Raw genomic sequence first — 17,580 nt, 5'->3', positions numbered from 1 at the left:
CGAAACAGAGACCCTAAGGACAAATCTTCTGCACGTTATGTACCAAACCTCTTCTGGTTTTCCATTTGTTCTTTTTGTTGGACAGGAGAAAAATGGTTTCACTTTCCCATAGAAAAGGTCTTTTTGAGTTGGTAACAGAAGAACAGAAGGCATCATTTCTGCTGTTTTTTTTTTTGATGTTGTAGAGATAACCCCATGGGAAATGGAGTGGACCTCATTATCTGTCCTATGATTAGAAACTCTCTTGGGTATAGGCATTTATTTCTCCACATAGCTACTCATTTTAAAGCACAATCCAGTCAGGGCACCTGGGTGGCACAGTCTGTTAAACTTCTATTTTGGCTCAGGTCATGATTTCAGGTTGTGATCTCAGGGTCGTGGTATCAAGCCATGCAGTAAGCTCCATGCTCAGCACAGAGTCTGCTTAATATTCTCTCTCCCTCTCCTTCTGCCCTTCCCACTGCACACTCTCTCTCTTTCTAAAATAAATAAATCAATCTTTTAAAAAAAGTATAAAGCACTTTCTCATGTGCTTCTCCTTGCATACTTGCTCACCTTCCCACAATGGACACCCACCAGACTTTCCAACCCAAAACCCTTTGGACAAAGGTGGAACCAACCCTATGTTGCCTGCTTCTGTTTACCCTAATAGCCGCACATACACTTTCCTATCCTTAGCTAATTATAAGAGTTGTGGGGAGAACCACCTGTGTGTAGAGGTCCTAATTTCTTGCACCCTGCTGTGTTTGTGTGGCTGGAGAGACTACTGCAGCCTCTTCTGTTCATACCATTGGGGTTTCTACACCTCAGCAGCAAGCACAAGACTGAAGGATTTATTGATCTATCTGTTCATATGCCTATCAATGCATCTGTCCATGCATCCTTCCGTTCATCCATCCTTCCATCCATCCACCCATCCACCAAACATCCATCCATCCATCCAACATTTGTTTAGTGCCTACACCTTGTCAGGTGTAAAAAAAGAGAAAAGGGAGACATGAGATTACTTCTCAAAGAGCTCAGAGTGTCTAGGAGAATACATTTATAAACAGAAAACATTGAATTACACTTTGGTAGGTATAGCACTACATACATGAATGAATAAATAATAGTTGGAACTGGAATGTGCCCTATTGCATGAGATCCCATTGGGCACCCTAGAAGTCTTGGCCATCACTGCATCACTCTGGTAGCCCCATGGCTTTAGGAGGCAAACATAGACTGTGCTCATCTATGTCTGTGATGGGGATGTGGGGAAGCCTTGCTCTCTGTTCTTCAGCATTCTCCACAGACTCATGTCCCAGGACTTACAATTGCACAGTGACATCCTTGCACCGAACAAAGGGCCCATTGAGTGTCTTTAATAAACCTGCTACCAGAAATCATAGGAGCAATGACAGTGGTGCAGAAGAAGCACTTTCTCAAAGAGGATTTAAAAATTATCTGTAGAAAAGTGAAATTGAATGTACTTCAGTATTTCTGAAACTTTTGGTTAAATTTTCAATGATATCTGGGTCCTTGAAACTACCCTTACCTGGTCTTTTTGATGGCCTTTCTTCTAGATATCAAGAGTCTTCATCAAAGACATGCTGACAAACCCAATATGAAAAAGGAAAGAAAATGATTTGTTCAAAATCAGGACTCTGAAGGGCACCCAAGTACTTCAAATAATTTTGAAACAGTGAAGAGCTCTTTTCTTGTCAATTCACCGTCCTATTTCCCTTGATGTTTGTGATTAGAGGACAAGATCATTCATTTTTAATTTATTACAAAGAACATGAGTGCCCAGGTCACACCCTCTCTAGAAGACCTTCTCTTAAGTATGCCCAGTTTAATGGTTAAGTACTCAAGACCCCAAACCAGATGAGTGGAGAGTGCAGCCATGCCTCTTCCCAGCTGTGTGAACTTGGATGAGTTTCCTGGCCAGTCTGTTCCCCAGTCCCCTCTTTGTAAAACAAGGAGACTAACTGTCCCCACCATATAGGTGACAACAGTGATGTGAGTTCCTATTTGTTGCCACTTAACCCAGCCCTTGTCCTTGGGAAATGCTACATAATAGTGCTTGCGCAATAAAATCTGATGTTCCTACAATGCTCTATCATCACTTCCTATGGGATGACTTCCTTCTCCTGAATTTTAATGATGATGTGTGCCAACCACAGCAATCTGGAGGTGTTGTTCTAAAAGTACCTAATTTTCTCTCCCTTTCTCGCCCTAGAAAAACTATTGAAGGTCGGGTTAATAGGCCTGTCTTCTTCTAAAAAGTAATCCCAGTCTACCGATTCTTTCTTGTTTGTCCTCAGCAGACTGGAATTGTGGATGCCTTTTATTTTCTGCTCTTAATTATGGGGAATATGGCTGAGTACCCTAATTTCAAGGCCCCTTCCAAGGGACTGTCAGTTTTTGTGAACAACCTAAAACAGCTTTTGGAGGTGGGTGGAGCAGAGGTCCAACCAGGTGAGGTGGATGCAAACATGTTGGAAAGGGTCAGAATTACCGCATTTTTTTTTTAAAGATTTTATTTATTTACTTGACAGACAGAGATCACAAGTAGGCAGAGAGACAGGCAGAGAGAGAGGGGGAAGCAGGGTCCCCGCTGAGCAGAGAGCCTGATGTGGAACTTGATCCCAGGATCCTGGGATCATGACCTGAGTCGAAGGCAGAGGCTTTAACCCACTGAGCCACCCAGGTGCCCCATTACGGCATCTTTTTATTTCTTTGGACCTGTAAGTAGATGGGGAGCAACAATAGTGCATCGGTTCCCAAGGTTTCTCTGGAGCAGTGGTTCTCAAACTGGGGTGACTGCATCTCTCAGAGGACATCTGACAATGTCTGGAGACATTTTTGATGGTCATAACCGGGGTAGAAGAAGCTACTGGCATTGAGTGGGTGCAGTCCAGGGGCTGCTGCTATACGTCCTACAATATACAAGACACTTTTCCTTCGCAAAGAAAGGTCTGATCCCCAGGGTGAGCAGTGGTGAGGTTGAGCAACTCAGTACAGAATTATTGGAGGGCAAATTCTCAGCCTGCCTAGGCCTTTCCCTTACAGCGTCAGAACTGAAGTATCTCAAGCTCCTGTACTCTCATCATACAGGTGGGATGGGGAGCAGAAGATCACAGTGCAAGGGTGCACACAGCACGGAGTTGAGACCCCAAGTCAGCCCCGAGCTCCTGTGACACACTCCAAACTGTGTCCATTGCCAGCCAGGCCACTGCGTCATAGGATGGGAGGGGGTAAGCCAGAGACATTCCAGCTGGGCTCTGCCTCTCGCCAGCACTGTGGCCTGGGATGCTTTCTTAACCCAGCTTTGCTTCATGTGTCTTTTTTATTGTTATGCTATGGACATTAAGAGCTGTACTTTTCTCCTAAGGTTTTTTTTTTTTTTTTTTTTTTTAATTAAAAGAGTGGATGGTGGCAATGTGCCTGATGCATTGTAAGCACCTGGTGAATATTGGTTGTCCTTCCCATTAATAAGCAGTGATGAAACTTCATTGTCACCTGACTCACAAACCCTTCCCAAAAACAGTGCACAGTGTGTGGGATCCGACGGAGCCTGGTGGAGGGGCTCTTCCCTCTCATCCTCCTGGTCCAGAACCTGTCAAAGGTCCTGCAGGAGGAGCTGCCCAGGCTCATTTGTGATGATGGGCTCTGAGGGCCCTTTTTGGCCTTCTCTCCTTCAGGCTGTGTGGTCTCTATTAGAACATGGAAGGGACAGATGAGGCTGTTTGAAGCAATGCTATGTGAATGACATGCTTGAGCCTAACCTGACTTGGTTAGGCTGACGTGGGCAGCTTCGGCCTCAAAGGAGGGCCACTGTGCGCCTGGGGGCCAGGATCCCCCAGCAAAAACCAGAGCTTGGGTGATGGTCAAGTAGAAATCACAGAAGGAAGACAGAGAAGGAGGGAGGAAGGAAAGTGAGGTTGGGCAGGCCAGGCCCTGAGGTGTGTGCACATGGCCCTAAACAAGCATGCAGGGGTGTTTTCTGAGTCACAAGAATTCCCAAAATATAATCTCTAGTGCACATCATGGAGTTTTTATTTCCCTGTCAATTGCACACTCTGCATAAGGAAAGCCAACTCATTTGAGGTAATACAGAATCACCTTTCCAAAGGACTTTTATTAGTTTACTGTTTTTTTTTTTTATTGTAGAGAATAATTAGCTTGAGAGCCTTTTAATTTGTTCCCATTAAGATGTTTGCATAGCAGCAATTAGAGCCTGGCGGGCTCTCTGCATTCTCTGTGAACAGGGGCCTTTCACCGGCTGCGAGCTGGCTTTGGGGGGAAACGTAATTAATTCTTGCGGCCTTTGCCACGTGGAGCCCAAGGAGAAAGGGAAGGAACTTTCTGTGACTCTGTGGGACTGGTCGTGGAAAACCCAGATGAGAAATGCCTTTTATACAAATAAGGTTAAAAAGAAAAAGAAAACCTCAAACCCACCTACTTGAAAACAGGATTTGTAATGATGTCAGAGCACTTTTGAAATTGATAAATGTTTCTGCCAAAGGGTGGAGAGACTGTTCTGAAAGGCTCACCAGGGAGTGGGTCTCTTGCTCTGCAACTGGCCCCCGGAGATGTGGATGGTCCTGTTTACAGGAGGGGCAGAAGCCACTTGTTGCTGTCAGAGTCGAATCGACTGCTTCCAGGTCAAATTTTTATCTCAACCATAGGAATAACTAGATAGGAGTGTTCTCTGGGACCTTCACTGAAAACCCTGGCCAGACTCAGGGTCATGGCAGTGTAGGTTCTGGGGGCTTCCTAGAGGATGAACTCAGGAGTGAGGCCCCTGATGACTGGCCAGATCATTCTGTGGGTTCTTCTGTATGTTGGGTCCTGGACATGGACCAGGATGGGGCAAGATAGGTACCTGAGACACAAATTTAAGGCAGTGCCATCTCTCAGAGTCATGCCAGAGTGCAGGGCCAGCTGGAATCCTGAAAGTGAGCACATCCCTAAGACATTCTGGAAAGTGCTTTGCTGCCTCAGGAGAGGGTCACCCCTGCTGGATTCCCAGACTGATAGATTAAGACAACTGGCTGGGAAAAAATACTTAGTGATGGCTTCTCTCCCCACCTAAACCAGCACTTCACTATTGTCTTGGGAACAGGTTATCCTGGCTCACCCTCTGGTTTGAGATCACTGGCTTAGAGAAGTGTCTCTTGTGGACTGCCCTGGATCCACATGAACATCTCCCTTGGGGGCGGCTCTGATGGGGAGGGGCTGGAAGGGTAAAAGGAGCGGGTGAAGGCTGCACTGATACTGACGGGAAGGACTCCCAGGCACTGAGTGTGCCCAGTGTCATGTCAGCAGTCCCAGACCGTGGGTGGTACCCCTGGCCACCTGACGTTCAACCTCCCTCCACCCTCAATGCACACGGTGTCAGCTGCTGTCCAGGGGCCCCGACCAGTCTCTAACTGAATCACCTGTCAAACCAAGAGGATGGTGACTTTCCTGTGGACAGACCGTGGGCTCTCCAGTGAACACCTCCATTTGTTCCTGGCTCCTGCATTTACTAGCAGCCTCTCACCTCAAGCAGGTTGCCTAACTTCTGCATGCCACACTTCCCTCAATAAAAACGGATTAGTCACGAGAATTCCTACTCCTAGGTTTGTGCGAAGGATTTAATGAGGTAACACAAGAAAATGCTTGGCACCATGCCCTGCTGGTACATAGCTTATGCTCAATAAATTCCAGCTTGACTCCGATCAGTTTAACTCTGGTGAGCTCAGCCCTCAGCCCAAAAGCACTACAATCATTTCTGCGCTGCTCCATGGTGAGGGAAGTTGGCCTAGTCGTTCATCTCAGCACGTGCCCGGCTCTTGGCGCAGTCGCAAGGCTGTGTTCTGGGCTTAGCAGAGGTTATTTCCCTGCCCTCGCCTCTTTTCTGTACAGCCTCTGTGGCATTTCTCAGGGTTAAAACTTTTTACCTGCTGACTTCTTTTATGTGTCCACTGCTTCATATATTTTATCTCAATTCCTCTTGCCAACCATGCAAAGTAGGGATCATTGTACCCACTTGACAGATGAGAGACTTGGGCTTTGCAGGTTTAGGGGAATGGCTTCAATTCACACAGGTGGTAAGTGCTGGTGACAGAGTAGGAACCAACCCCCTGTTCCCAACCCCCTGGACTCCCTGCCCTCCCCCTCCACCCATGACCCACACCCTCTAGTCAGGCCTGTCTTTCTGGTCTCCCTATCAAAGACAGCTCATAGAAAAGGACCTCATGGTGAAGCACACAGGATTCCTTCTGGAATGAAGTTTATGCTGAAACGTCAGTTGAAGCTTCCAGGTGAAGAACAAAGAAAGGTTTGCTTGTGGAAGCTGAGTCCGAGTTAACAAGATAAGAAATTTGCAGGTTATCTAGAAACTTTATGTGTCACATTGAGGTATTATTGGAGGGGGAGGAAAAACCATTGCAGCTTGCACTTTCAGGTGTGTCTTAGTTCAATGTCTATTTTTAGGATGTGTTTTATGATGCACAGGCCATAATTACATCAGTATAGAAGGGCAGGTATGTCGTTTGTAAGTAAATAACTATGCCTAGGTTTTGAGGCATGCTAATTAAGTTTTATTTGTATGTCACGTGATCAAAAGGGTTTGGAAATGACTCTCGATTTCAGAAGTTCCTGTACCACCTACAAAAAGCTTTGTCCAATTCAGTCCATCATGGGGAGAAACCCCACTGGGTTCTTTAAGGCAGACAGATTTTTTATGCTAGTCTCTACAAGTGTTCGTGTGCGCGTGTGTGCGTGTGTGCACATGTAAGCGAGAGAGAAGGTTGGAGAGAGGAAAAGCCTTTATTTTTCTTGAGAGAGACTACTTCAGAATCCAAGTGCTTTGAATCGGGAGTGCTGGGAGGACATATAACCTCGATGGGAGCTGTAGCCTGGGTTCAAATCCTGTGGGAAGACAGCATTCTCCCACTTCCTAGGAGTTCCTTTGAGAGCTGGAGGCTGGCAGCCCCGGCCCAAGCCTCCTCTCACCCCTCCGCGCGAACACGCAGTTCCTCTGGTTGTTCAGATTTCAAAGAAACTATCATTCAAACCAACCTGGTTAACCCTAAAATTGCTTAAGGGGGTGGCGGGCGTGTGGTGGGTAGCTGAGCTACGGCATTGCTGGGTTTATAGGGTAAAAGAGAACATCCAAACCACAGGCCGGGTGAGAACCTCCAAATCACACCAGGGCAGAGGAGGCTCCTCCGCAGGCAGCTTCGTTCCTAAGCTTCTGCCCAGCTCCATCTAAATGGCCCTGTTTAATGTTCCCCAGCAAAGAAAGGGATTTAGCCTATAAATGGCTGTGGTGTCTGACCAATGAAAAGAGTAATTAAGGAAGATCAGGAGAGCTGTCTGCTAATCATGGGGACTCCCAGGTGGAATCTGCCTCCGATGGATATATATATAAATATATATGTATACGTACTTTATATATTACCCATTACGTGTTATATACTATGTATCTTATGTCATACAAACAGTTGGTATTGCGAGAGTTATACAATTACACAGTTTCGGGGGCGCCTGGGTGGCTCAGTGGGTTAAAGCCTCTGCCTTCGGCTCAGGTCATGATCCCAGGGTCCTGGGATCGAGCCCCACATCGGGCTCTCTGCTCAGCAGGGAACCTGCTTCCCTTTCTCTCTCTCTGCCTGCCTTTCTGCCTACTTGTGATCTCTGTCTTTCAAATAAATAAATAAAATCTTAAAAAAAAACAAAAACAAAAACAATTACACAGTTTCAAATGCCGACTGAAACTATATAGAGCTATCTCTATAGAACTATATTCACACATAACCTCGAAAGCATCATACAGGACCCTGTCTCCTGGTTCATTTATTTAAATAGATTATCTACCCCTCTGATAACAATGATCTTTTTGTTTTGAACACAACCCAGAGGGAAGTGGGAAGTGTATGGGAGGCATAGCTTCTTTTTTTAAAATGTGAAGCAATGATGTGGGATGATTGGCAGCTGGACAGAACGTCCATTGTTGGCATTTGTACCTCTTTACATGACCCCACCCCCTTCACAGTCTTAAACTTTGTTTAAGGTTGTTTAATAATTGTTCCCCTGCTCTAGAACTTTGGGAAAACCATTCTGATCTTTATAAACAAACAGTAGGTTCAATAATAATGACCTTGGCGCTTGAGTTTCTGTTCACACCTGCCAAAGCCTATGTAATTTCATATTCCCCATTCCCGCCACATTATGTACGCCATCCTGTAAAGGGCTGGGATAGGAGAGAAGACTCCCAGAGTATACAGCTATTTTTCCTTCCTCACAGGTCCTCCAGACCCTTGGATGGGCTTTATACATATACGCAGTTTCAGATTTTTACAAATTATGCCCGTGCAAAGTGGGTGAGTGTCAGGTTCGGCTGTGACTGCTGGGGAGGGGGATGGGGCTGCACAGAATCTGCCTGCACATGGCATGAAATGAGGGGTTTGGTGCACAGAGTTCAAAGGGCAGCAGAAGCTACGTGATAAAGGACAGCAAACTGCAGTTGGCATTAAAACTGCTCCCAGAGGAAAAAAAAATGGCCCCCAAACCAATGTATTTCAGTTTATCTCCATTCCCTTTCACACATTTTGAGGCTAACATAAAAAATAACCATTGAAGGATATGCATGCTAAAATTTTTTGCATAGCAGAAGGAAAGTGCTTCTACCTTGAACAATGAGAAAACTTCTCTGACAACTTGTTTCTCGCCCCTAAGAAGGCTCGCCCCAGGGTGGCCCGTGACCACAGGGGAGCATGCAGTGTGTTTGGGATTCTAAGTAACTTGTTGGCTCTTTTAAACACACCCCTATCTGGCAAACTGTCTCGCACAAGAGTTTCTAGACATTTATTTGAGCTCTAATAATGAAAAAAGAATGTCTGAAATCCTATACATTTTCAGGAGAACTCAAGTTGTGCTCAGGACTAAGGTAGCTCTCAAGGAGAAGGAGAGACAGGTCTGCTTTTGGTGCTCTCAGGCTGTATAGATTTGTCACTTCTCTTATGGTTTCATTCACCACCAGAGACCAGGAAATGTTCTTTCTAGGACTCATAGTCTCAGTGGAGGACATCCCAAACACCAGGAGTAAGAGCTGGGTAGCTAGTGAGGAAGGTGAAGTACAAAGTGCGAAATGCTGGAGCCATATAATTCTTATTTCAATGGACTAGCTTTTAGGATCTGGCAAGTCGCATCCTTGAGTCCAAATCAATTTAGCACAGACTGTGGGTTGACACAAAGAAGCATCCGTTTTAAAATCAGCAAAGCCATTGGGCAAACCTAACCAGCCAACTAAGATTCTATTTTGGTGACCTTTTCCATGTGGGCTCCTAAAATGCTCACTATTTAGAAAGAAGACCATGTGAAAATACACACAAGGACCATGGGCCGGGAGGAAACTGGCCCACACCAAATCAATGATTCTCTAAGTGTACACCGATCTTACAGCACAACAAAATGAAAAATTTACATTGTTTCTTATTTTAGAGAAAAACTGAATGAAGTGTTTTTTTTTTTTTTGGTCTTAGGGAGGCTTTGACTTGCCGGGAGACAGCTTTGCATCCTGACTGAGGAAGTAGACAGGGCCCATCATTACAAAGCAGAAATAATCTATCACTTGCAGAAATACAAGGTGTGAATAAACAGTCTATCCTAGATAGACGGTTATTATCTGGCTGTTATATTTCCATTGAAGCTAAAAATATATTGCAGTAAAGTTAAGGAGGACAACTTAAAAAGAAAAAAAAAAATCCCCTCAAGAAATTCTGTAGAAAAGAAATCTTTTAAAAAAAAAAAAAAAGTTGTGAGGAGTTCTGCTGTGGGGTTTTGAGAATGCAGAAAATCGAGGGCCAGGGAAAAGTGAACTATTTCTAGTTATTGACCAATACATCAGCCCCAGGGCCAGGTGGGGTGGTTCTTGGACAAGCAACATGCTTGTGAAGCTGTCTGCGTTTCTTCTCTCACAGGAGAGGCAAGTGTGATTCTGCCTTCCACAAAGAACATCTATTTGACCTTGACTCCATGTAACCAGCCCCCAGCCCTGCCCCATCACATCTCCTGCCTTTTTGCTATCAGTAAACCCAGAATAAACACCACCCTGGGGGCACCTGGGTGGCTCAGTGCGTTAAAGCCTCTGCCTTCAGCTCAGGTCATGATCCCGGTGTCCTGGGATCTAGGCCGGCATCAGCATCGGGCTCTCTGCTCAGCAGGGAGCCTGCTTCCCCACCCCCCCACTGCCTGCCTCTCTGCTTACTTGTGATCTCCTTCTCTGTCAAATAAATAAATGAAGTCTTTAAAAACAAAACAAAACAAAAAACCAAACCAAACCAAAACAAACAAAAAACACTACCGTGTCCCAGCCTCAACTTCCATCCACAAGTTAAAGAATTCAGGGTTTCTCTACATGTATTTTCAAAGCACTTACTGACAGAAAGTGTTGGGACAGATGTGATGCAATGTCATCCGGAAGCACAAGTCTAGGAACCGCTTTTGCTGTCTTAGGAGATGGTGCACAGGGGTCCAGCTACCTGCCCTCTGCTTTCCTCTGCTCTTAGGACAGTCCAGAGTGGACTCCTCTGTCCTAAGCACCTTCCAAACAGAGGCCTTGTGACATGGGTCTGACCTACAAGATCTATAAGGGGAAGTTTGCAGAGATAGGCTTCCTTTCCTGAAGCAAAAGACAGAGCCTCACAAGGAGAAGGGGTTGGCAACTCCTTCCTGCCTGGACAGATCTGAGGGGCCATGGGGCTGTGCTTCTGAACTGGCTGCCTCAGGAGACAGGCCAATACCTGGCTGTTCAAGCCACTAGAGTCAGATTTTCCTAACAGAACTCTCACTGATAGACCCTAGCAGGAGCTTTACACTTTTTTATGTCACTGTGGTAAAATGTATTACTGCAATCATCTTTTGGATCCGTGGTTTATTTCTCTATGTTAGCTCCTCTCTCCCTTCTGGGGCATCATTCCATATTATCAGGAGATTAGCATGGAAGAAGGGAGAGTGAGAGATTCACAAAGCTGAGAGTATGAGAGTGTGTCTCTCTGACAACGAGGGGAAGGAGGCAATCCAGAGGAGTGACCAAGCAGACTTTTCCAACATGCCAAAGGTTACTTGAGGCTTTTGAGTTCTGTTTTGTGTACCATGAACCACCCATAATTCTCCTAAAGCACTCCCTCATTATGTTCAGGATTTACAAAGCTCTTAAAGGAAATGCTCCCTTTCTACCACTCTGGGCCATCATAGTTATGACATCTTTTGGCGGGGAAGGGTTACAGGCCAAGAAAGACACATTGCCTAAGGCTTATTTTACTCAGCAAAAAGGGCTTAACGGTGGGGATTGGTGGCACCAAGTAGGAGGGATGGGAGAACTTAAGGAACCAGAACTACAGGGAACGTGTATTGCAGATTTTACTCTCTGCTCCGGTACCAGAAAAGCTTCTAGAGAATTCTCTAAAGAGTGGGAATTAGAAAGAAAATTTTTTTGAGTGAATGTGGGAGAATGCTTCGAGTGTGTAAAAATGGTAGGATGACCTTTCCTATCAGGAAGTAAAATAATAATAATAATAATAATAATAATAATAAAAGTCCCTTCATGTTGTGAAGCTAAGAAATGTGTGATGTGCTCCACGGTAGCTCTCTGACGCGTTCAAAGATTTCGAACAGGAACTCTGTAACTCAGAGGCAGGCGCATTGAGAACATCGCCAGCCCCTTTTGTAGAACCCGAATGAGACACAGAGACATTTAATGACTCATCTGGGTCACTAGGAAGCTACCTGAAAAACTGAAAATGAGCTCAAGCTTCCTGTGCAGGCCTCTGCTCCCTCCCCCAACCAGCGAGCAGCCCAGGCGCCAGCATTTCTGGGTTTTGATAAAGTACATGATCAGAAATGTCGTGAGAAGCACGGAAATAGGCAGCCTCTCAGAGGTCTGGATGACTTGCACGGAGTTCAAGGGAGAAAGGGCTTTTTCACTAAGAAGGACTTGAGGAAAAGAAAGCTGCACCAGTACACTCAAAGAGGAGAAACATGTGTCAAAATTGATGTTGCAACATGGCCCGATTGACCTCAATACTTCAAAGCTACACTTGTTCACTCGAATTGTATAAAGGGCCCAGGCTCTTCTTTGGTTCTCTTTGTGGGTACTTCTAAGTCAAGCAAGGGTGACAAGCCGATGGGGGGGGGGGGAAAGGCCATCAGGATGACTTACTTAACACTTCCCACAGCCCACTGGGGTTCGTGCCACTTGACCTTTGCCCAGATCTATGGCTGTAGCCCCCACCTAGACCACCCTTCTTTACCTCTGGGTTCCTACCCTCCACCTCTTCTCTAACTCCTGCATCACCTTCTCCACGGAGCCTCCTCTAGGACGCTGGGACCTCTCCTTTCCCAAAGTGTCATCTGAGATAACCGAACGTGGATAGCCAGCTAATATTTCCAGACCATTCCTGTGATTGTGCTGAGCACTTGACCCAGGTGACTTAATTCAGGCCACACAGTGACTGTCCCAAGAGGTATCGCGGTCCACATTTTATAGACTAGGAAACCAAGGCTCACTGGAGAAGCTGCCTGGCTAAAGTTGGAAAAATGGAAAAGAGAAGTCCATCATCACTGGGCAATCTGTGCATACCCCACATTCACCCCCTTTTCCTGGCTTCCTTCTTCCTCCAGTACTGTTTGTTCCCATAACCCCCCCCACCACCACCAGGTTCTCTCCTCTATATCGACACCCAGCCAAGCCCTGGTTGCTCGAATAAAATCTCTATGTGGGGCAGACTTGGAACCTTCCTCTGCCCAGACCCAACATCAGACCCAACCTTGCTTTCGCAGTAAAGGGGCAGGTCTTTTCTGAGCATACATTTCAGGTCTATTTCAAGGGAACAACAGAATCTCCCAGCTGCTAGTTTCTTTCCAAAAGCTCTCAAGGCTTCTTGCTGCTTAGCCCCTGGATCAGCAGCCCTTTCTGCACAGGTTTCTGCTACTGGTCACGCAGGGGCCTGCCCTTGGTGTGTGAGCAGGTGTGGGGCCTCTGGTGGCCTGCCACTCCCCACCCCCACTGCTGGCATGTGTCTTGGAAGAATCTGAAATACAGATACAATCCTGCTGGAGGGAGTAGATCCAAGGCATGGGTTCTTTTGGGAATGGCTCTCTGCTCTTTTAAAGCTTAAACACTTCAGAATTTCTTTGTCATCTTCAAAGGTTCGTTAGCATGCAAAGCAACAACATGGCAAAGGGTAGGATTATGAGTTTAGATGGGTTTTTAGTGCCGCCTTCTTCTTCTTTTTTTTTTTTTTTCTCGGTTTCAAAATGTGTGGGTAGTTTCAAGATGCGAGGCTCTATTTTGTACCAAGGGACCTGGGATCTGATTCTTCAGCATCCAGGAGAGCCCCCAAAGAAAGGCAGAGTTTTCTTATGGGTCAGAGGGATTCAGATCTGCTAAGATGCACGTCTTGGGCTGAACCGTGTCCCCTGCAAAATTCCTGTGTTGAAGTCCTAACTCCTAGCACCTCAGAATGTGACTGTAGTTGGAGATTTTTTTTTTTCTTTTTTACAGAGGTGATGACTGTTGAGTGAGATCATTAGGGTAGGTCCTCATGCCATACGTCTGGTGTCCTTATAAGAAGGGGACACTGGGACACAGACACGTGCAGAGGGAGACCACAGAGAAGCCCACCATCCACAAGCCAAGGAGAGAGGCTCAGAAGAAACCAGTCCTCCTCACACCTTGAAGCCCCAACAGGATTCTCCATGAGACTTCTGGCCTCCAGCATCGGAAGGTCAGGCATCCTGATGTTTAAGTCACCCGGTCTGGGGTACTTTGTCACAGTAGCCCTAGAAAAACCACACCGATTTCACACATGCCAACTATGCATGTGCAGTTTCATCTACGGCTCTCTGCGATCTGGACCCTTGAGAGTCCAGAGGTGCGCACCTCATACATCAGGCTCGTATTCTGCCATTCCCTTCGAAAGCCGCCTCCAAGAAGACAGTAGTGAGTCAGCCTCGCTGAGATTTCTACCTGTGGTTCTAGGAACTCAGAGGCATATTAGCAGTCAGGCTTTGCATAGACCACTAAGCCACTTCTAAGAACGAGGCTACCTGAGGATTTTGCAAAAGTACGTCTGTGCCACCGCTTTTCCTTTCCACGCTTACCGCTGCGCTTTGGGCTGGCAACCTGCACCACACGAGAGAACGCGTGTTGGGGTTCTGCAAGGCTGTACATTGCCGACCACGCGTGTTCATGCCAGGCAATTTTAATCACGTCTTCCCTCGTCCCAAAGGCAAATGAAGTGAGCGCTTGGCCCGGTGGGGTGGGAAGAGCATGGTGCTCTCTGCGGTAGACCACAGTCACTTTGCATGCCCTCTTTCAGACCCTTGCTTGCCTCTCACCGACAAGGGAACCTGGCCATCATTGGTCCCACAGCTCGCTCTCTCCACTACGTTTCACATGTGTACTTTGCCCAAAATGAGTTATGGGCTTCCTTCTGTGAGGATTGCACGGACTGATAAAGTACATCCCAGGAAGAAAACAAGACGCCATTTCCCCCTGTAGGTCCTCGCTGCAGTGGGGGAGGGAACTCTCACCATAAATTATGCAAAGCAAGAAGTGACCATGGGGCTGAACGTGGCTAATGGCCGGTCTACGGGACGGAGTTAGAACCCTGAGAGGAAACCATCTGTTGGAGGGGAACAGACACAACACTCCTAGCGGCACGCTCTCAGACAGAGCCCAGATGGCACCAAAGGCAATGACATTTTGCCACCTCTCTGACACCGGGGAGTGTGGATGGCTAACGCGGACCGTGTCAGCCCTCACCCTGGAGGGCCGCCATGATAAAATCAACTGGGAAATTGCCAAGATTTCACTTGAAATGAAATCTCCATATGATATTATTAAGGTAGAGATTATAAATCCCCTGAGTTCCTTTTCCAGAGACCAAGGTGTGAACAAGGCCTTTTTTCATTAGGCCTTCTGAGACTTGATTTGGGTGTCAGGGCTATCTCCACAACACTTCCCTGAAAGCAGCATGCCCCTAGTTCCTAACGTCGGGTGGTCCGGTGACCTCTGTGAGCCCAGGCCCTGCGGCTCTGTGTCAGGGTCTACCCCTGTTCTGGTTCCTGGCAGTTGAACAGGTCCCCAAGTCCTTCCACCGTTCCACTGTCTGGCCTGTAAGGACCACTTCAAAGGCAGCCCCGCACAACACACACACAATCCAATCTATTGCCCAGTGGAATGTTTTCCAGTTTCCTGAACCCGCCTTCCTGAGCAGATCAGCTGGGAAACAATAATGGCTTGGAGAATATTGAAAGCCGAGCAAAGGCAGGAAGATCTTTCTGCCTGTTATTCTGCAACTATTGCTTCCTTTGCTTGTTCGTGGCCTAGAGGAAATGCAGCCGGGAGCGGTTCACAGCTTCTCACCAGCGGCCGGCCTCTCTGCCACGGGAGCCCGGGTGCTGCTGCGAGGACAGTGACTCACGCCCATCGCATGATTCAACTTCACTAAAATGTCCTCAGCTGCCAGGAAAGAAGCACTTGCAAACCCTCTAATTTGAAGCTTTGAATCAGTTAATGACTTGCTTTCTTCCCTTCTCCTGAAATCCTACCCCGATACACCCAGCGCGCGCGCGTGCACACACACACACACACACACACACACGCACACACACACACACACACACACAGAACTTTGTCAAGTTTTTAAATTTCAGGGACCGGAAGCACAGAGGCTCTGCGGCATTCACAAGAGCATTTGCTGTGACAAAGTGGCTGGCAGCCCTGTGCATTCCCTTGCTCATTTGGCTGTATGCATAAATAATGAGTCACAGATACTATTTGGGTGCGCGCGAGTGTCTGTAGCCAGAAAATTAATTATTCCCCCATCCCGTCCCACTCCATGCCGGCTCTGCCAAACCATCAAGCCACATTTCGCAGGCGTTGGTCAGAGTGCGTGCCCCGACACACGGCCATGCCTTCGTGACATTCTTATGTTATTATTTTTGTTTGTTTAAGCACAGCCCTCTTTTCCCACCAGAGATACACAAAAGGCACATGCACACACATACTCACACCCTCCTAGCTGCAACTCCAGCTACAGCTTTGCACATTTTTCAAGAGGCCGATTGCAAAACTGCAGACAGGTTTTCCACACTGGCTGTTCCTACGAAATGGAAGTGTGGGATCTGAAGACCCAGAGCTGTGACAACGCTGGGCTTAGGAAACTTATTCATTGCTCTTTGCAAGAGAGACCTCTGTACACGACAACTTGCATTTTTTTTTCCTACCTTGAAAGACGCTGGCTGCCTCAGTGCACAGCGAGGCCCCATCCTGGGTATTTTTTACCCAGTCAAATCCGCCTGTCTCCTGTACTCTCTGCCTTTAGAGGACAACTGAGCTGCCTGCCACTTTGCCCCTAAAGTCCCCAGGCCGGTCTAACGTGTGTCTGGGAGCCCAGCCTCCGCCTCTGGCCCATGCTAAACCCCAGGGCTGGCTGCCCTGTGGGTCCCGGGACGTGCTGAGCTCAGGACCCTCGGCCACAGTCCGCGCAGGCAAAGGGGCAGAAAAGAAAACCCTGGGAGCTTCTCACCAGTTTTCTAATCTCTCTGACCTTAATCAGGAGCAGCCCAACTTACTTGCACTTGACAAAGTTCTCACACACCGACCGAACACTTCAACAGCTTAGCTAAGTATTTATTAAAACATTTCTGAAGAGCTGCCATCTGATGAATAAGTAATCCAATAGCCTTGTAATCATATGCCCAAGTTTGAATTCTTTCCACAAAACAGACGGGGAATCGGCCCGAGCTACGTGCACCGGGTTACAATAGCGCTGCCATTTCGTTATCTGCCAAACTGAGCAAAAGTAGGAATCAAAAGACCAGAGCGTACTCACCTCTCATGAAGCACTGTGGGTATGAAGGAAATGACTCAAATATGCTGTCTGAAGCCATCGCTTCCTCCTGAAAATGCACCCTCTTCTGAAGGCGGGGGATTCAATGATTTCTTTCACCTTTGGAGTGAAAACCAAGAAAGGTCACTGTTGTCACCTCACGCCCCAGCATGGCTCCCTGCATCTCTGTTCCCCACCCCCCCCATACCTCTGGGGCTCCCTGAGCCCTCTGAAAAATGTACCTTTGTGAAAACAAATATTCAAATTATTCAAGATATAAAAAAAAAAAAAAAAGAAAGAAAGCGGCGTCTTGGCTGTGGGTTGGTGATGCTCACCGCTCTGCGAAACCCTGTGGTTTGCAGTCAGTGTGATTCGTCCTGCTTGCTGACCACTACGCCGGGCGCAGTCTTCTGACACTGCCAGCCTACCCAACTTGTGGTTCTGTGGTTGTTTATGAGGCCCAAAGAAGTTTTCACACAACCCAAATTACAAATTTAACTGTTCCCCTTTCCACAGCCCATCTTAATTGGTTCTTGCCAATCATGTGACTTAAGTGATGTCAATTTTTTTTTTTTTTTTTTTTTTTTACTTTCTGAGCAATGCCCTTCCTTCCCCCCACCTGCCCTCCCCCAGGCTGTGCAAGAAAATAGCCGAGGAGAGTTTGCAAGAGAGGGATTGTAGAGAAAAGTGACTCAGTCTCTTATTATAT

The 17,580-nt window shown here is 46.9% G+C and overlaps 1 protein-coding gene across 5 annotated transcripts in view; it reads right to left on the bottom strand.

Moving 5' to 3' along the window:
• The window catches only part of RUNX1 (RUNX family transcription factor 1), a 246,527-nt gene extending 229,176 nt beyond the window's left edge, over positions 1–17,351 (bottom strand). Inside the window, exons 1-3 of one of the 5 annotated variants that reach the window (XM_032865370.1) lie at positions 17,207–17,349; positions 17,080–17,113; positions 16,875–16,991 (exon numbers count right to left, since the gene is read on the bottom strand). In XM_032865370.1, coding sequence (XP_032721261.1) covers positions 16,875–16,932 — 58 coding nt within the window. In that variant the 5' untranslated portion in view covers positions 16,933–16,991; positions 17,080–17,113; positions 17,207–17,349. Of the gene's footprint in view, positions 1–16,874; positions 16,992–17,079; positions 17,156–17,206 lie in introns of those variants that run through there. The other 4 variants (XM_032865373.1, XM_032865369.1, XM_032865372.1 and 1 more) reach the window with 4 other exon arrangements.
• Between the last annotated feature and the right edge of the window lie 229 nt (positions 17,352–17,580).

Source organism: Lontra canadensis, unplaced genomic scaffold (assembly GCF_010015895.1).
Source record: "Lontra canadensis isolate GAN:19392208 unplaced genomic scaffold, GSC_riverotter_1.0 scaffold29, whole genome shotgun sequence".
Taxonomy (NCBI): Eukaryota; Metazoa; Chordata; class Mammalia; order Carnivora; family Mustelidae; genus Lontra; species Lontra canadensis.
This window is presented reverse-complemented; position numbering and strand designations above follow the sequence as displayed.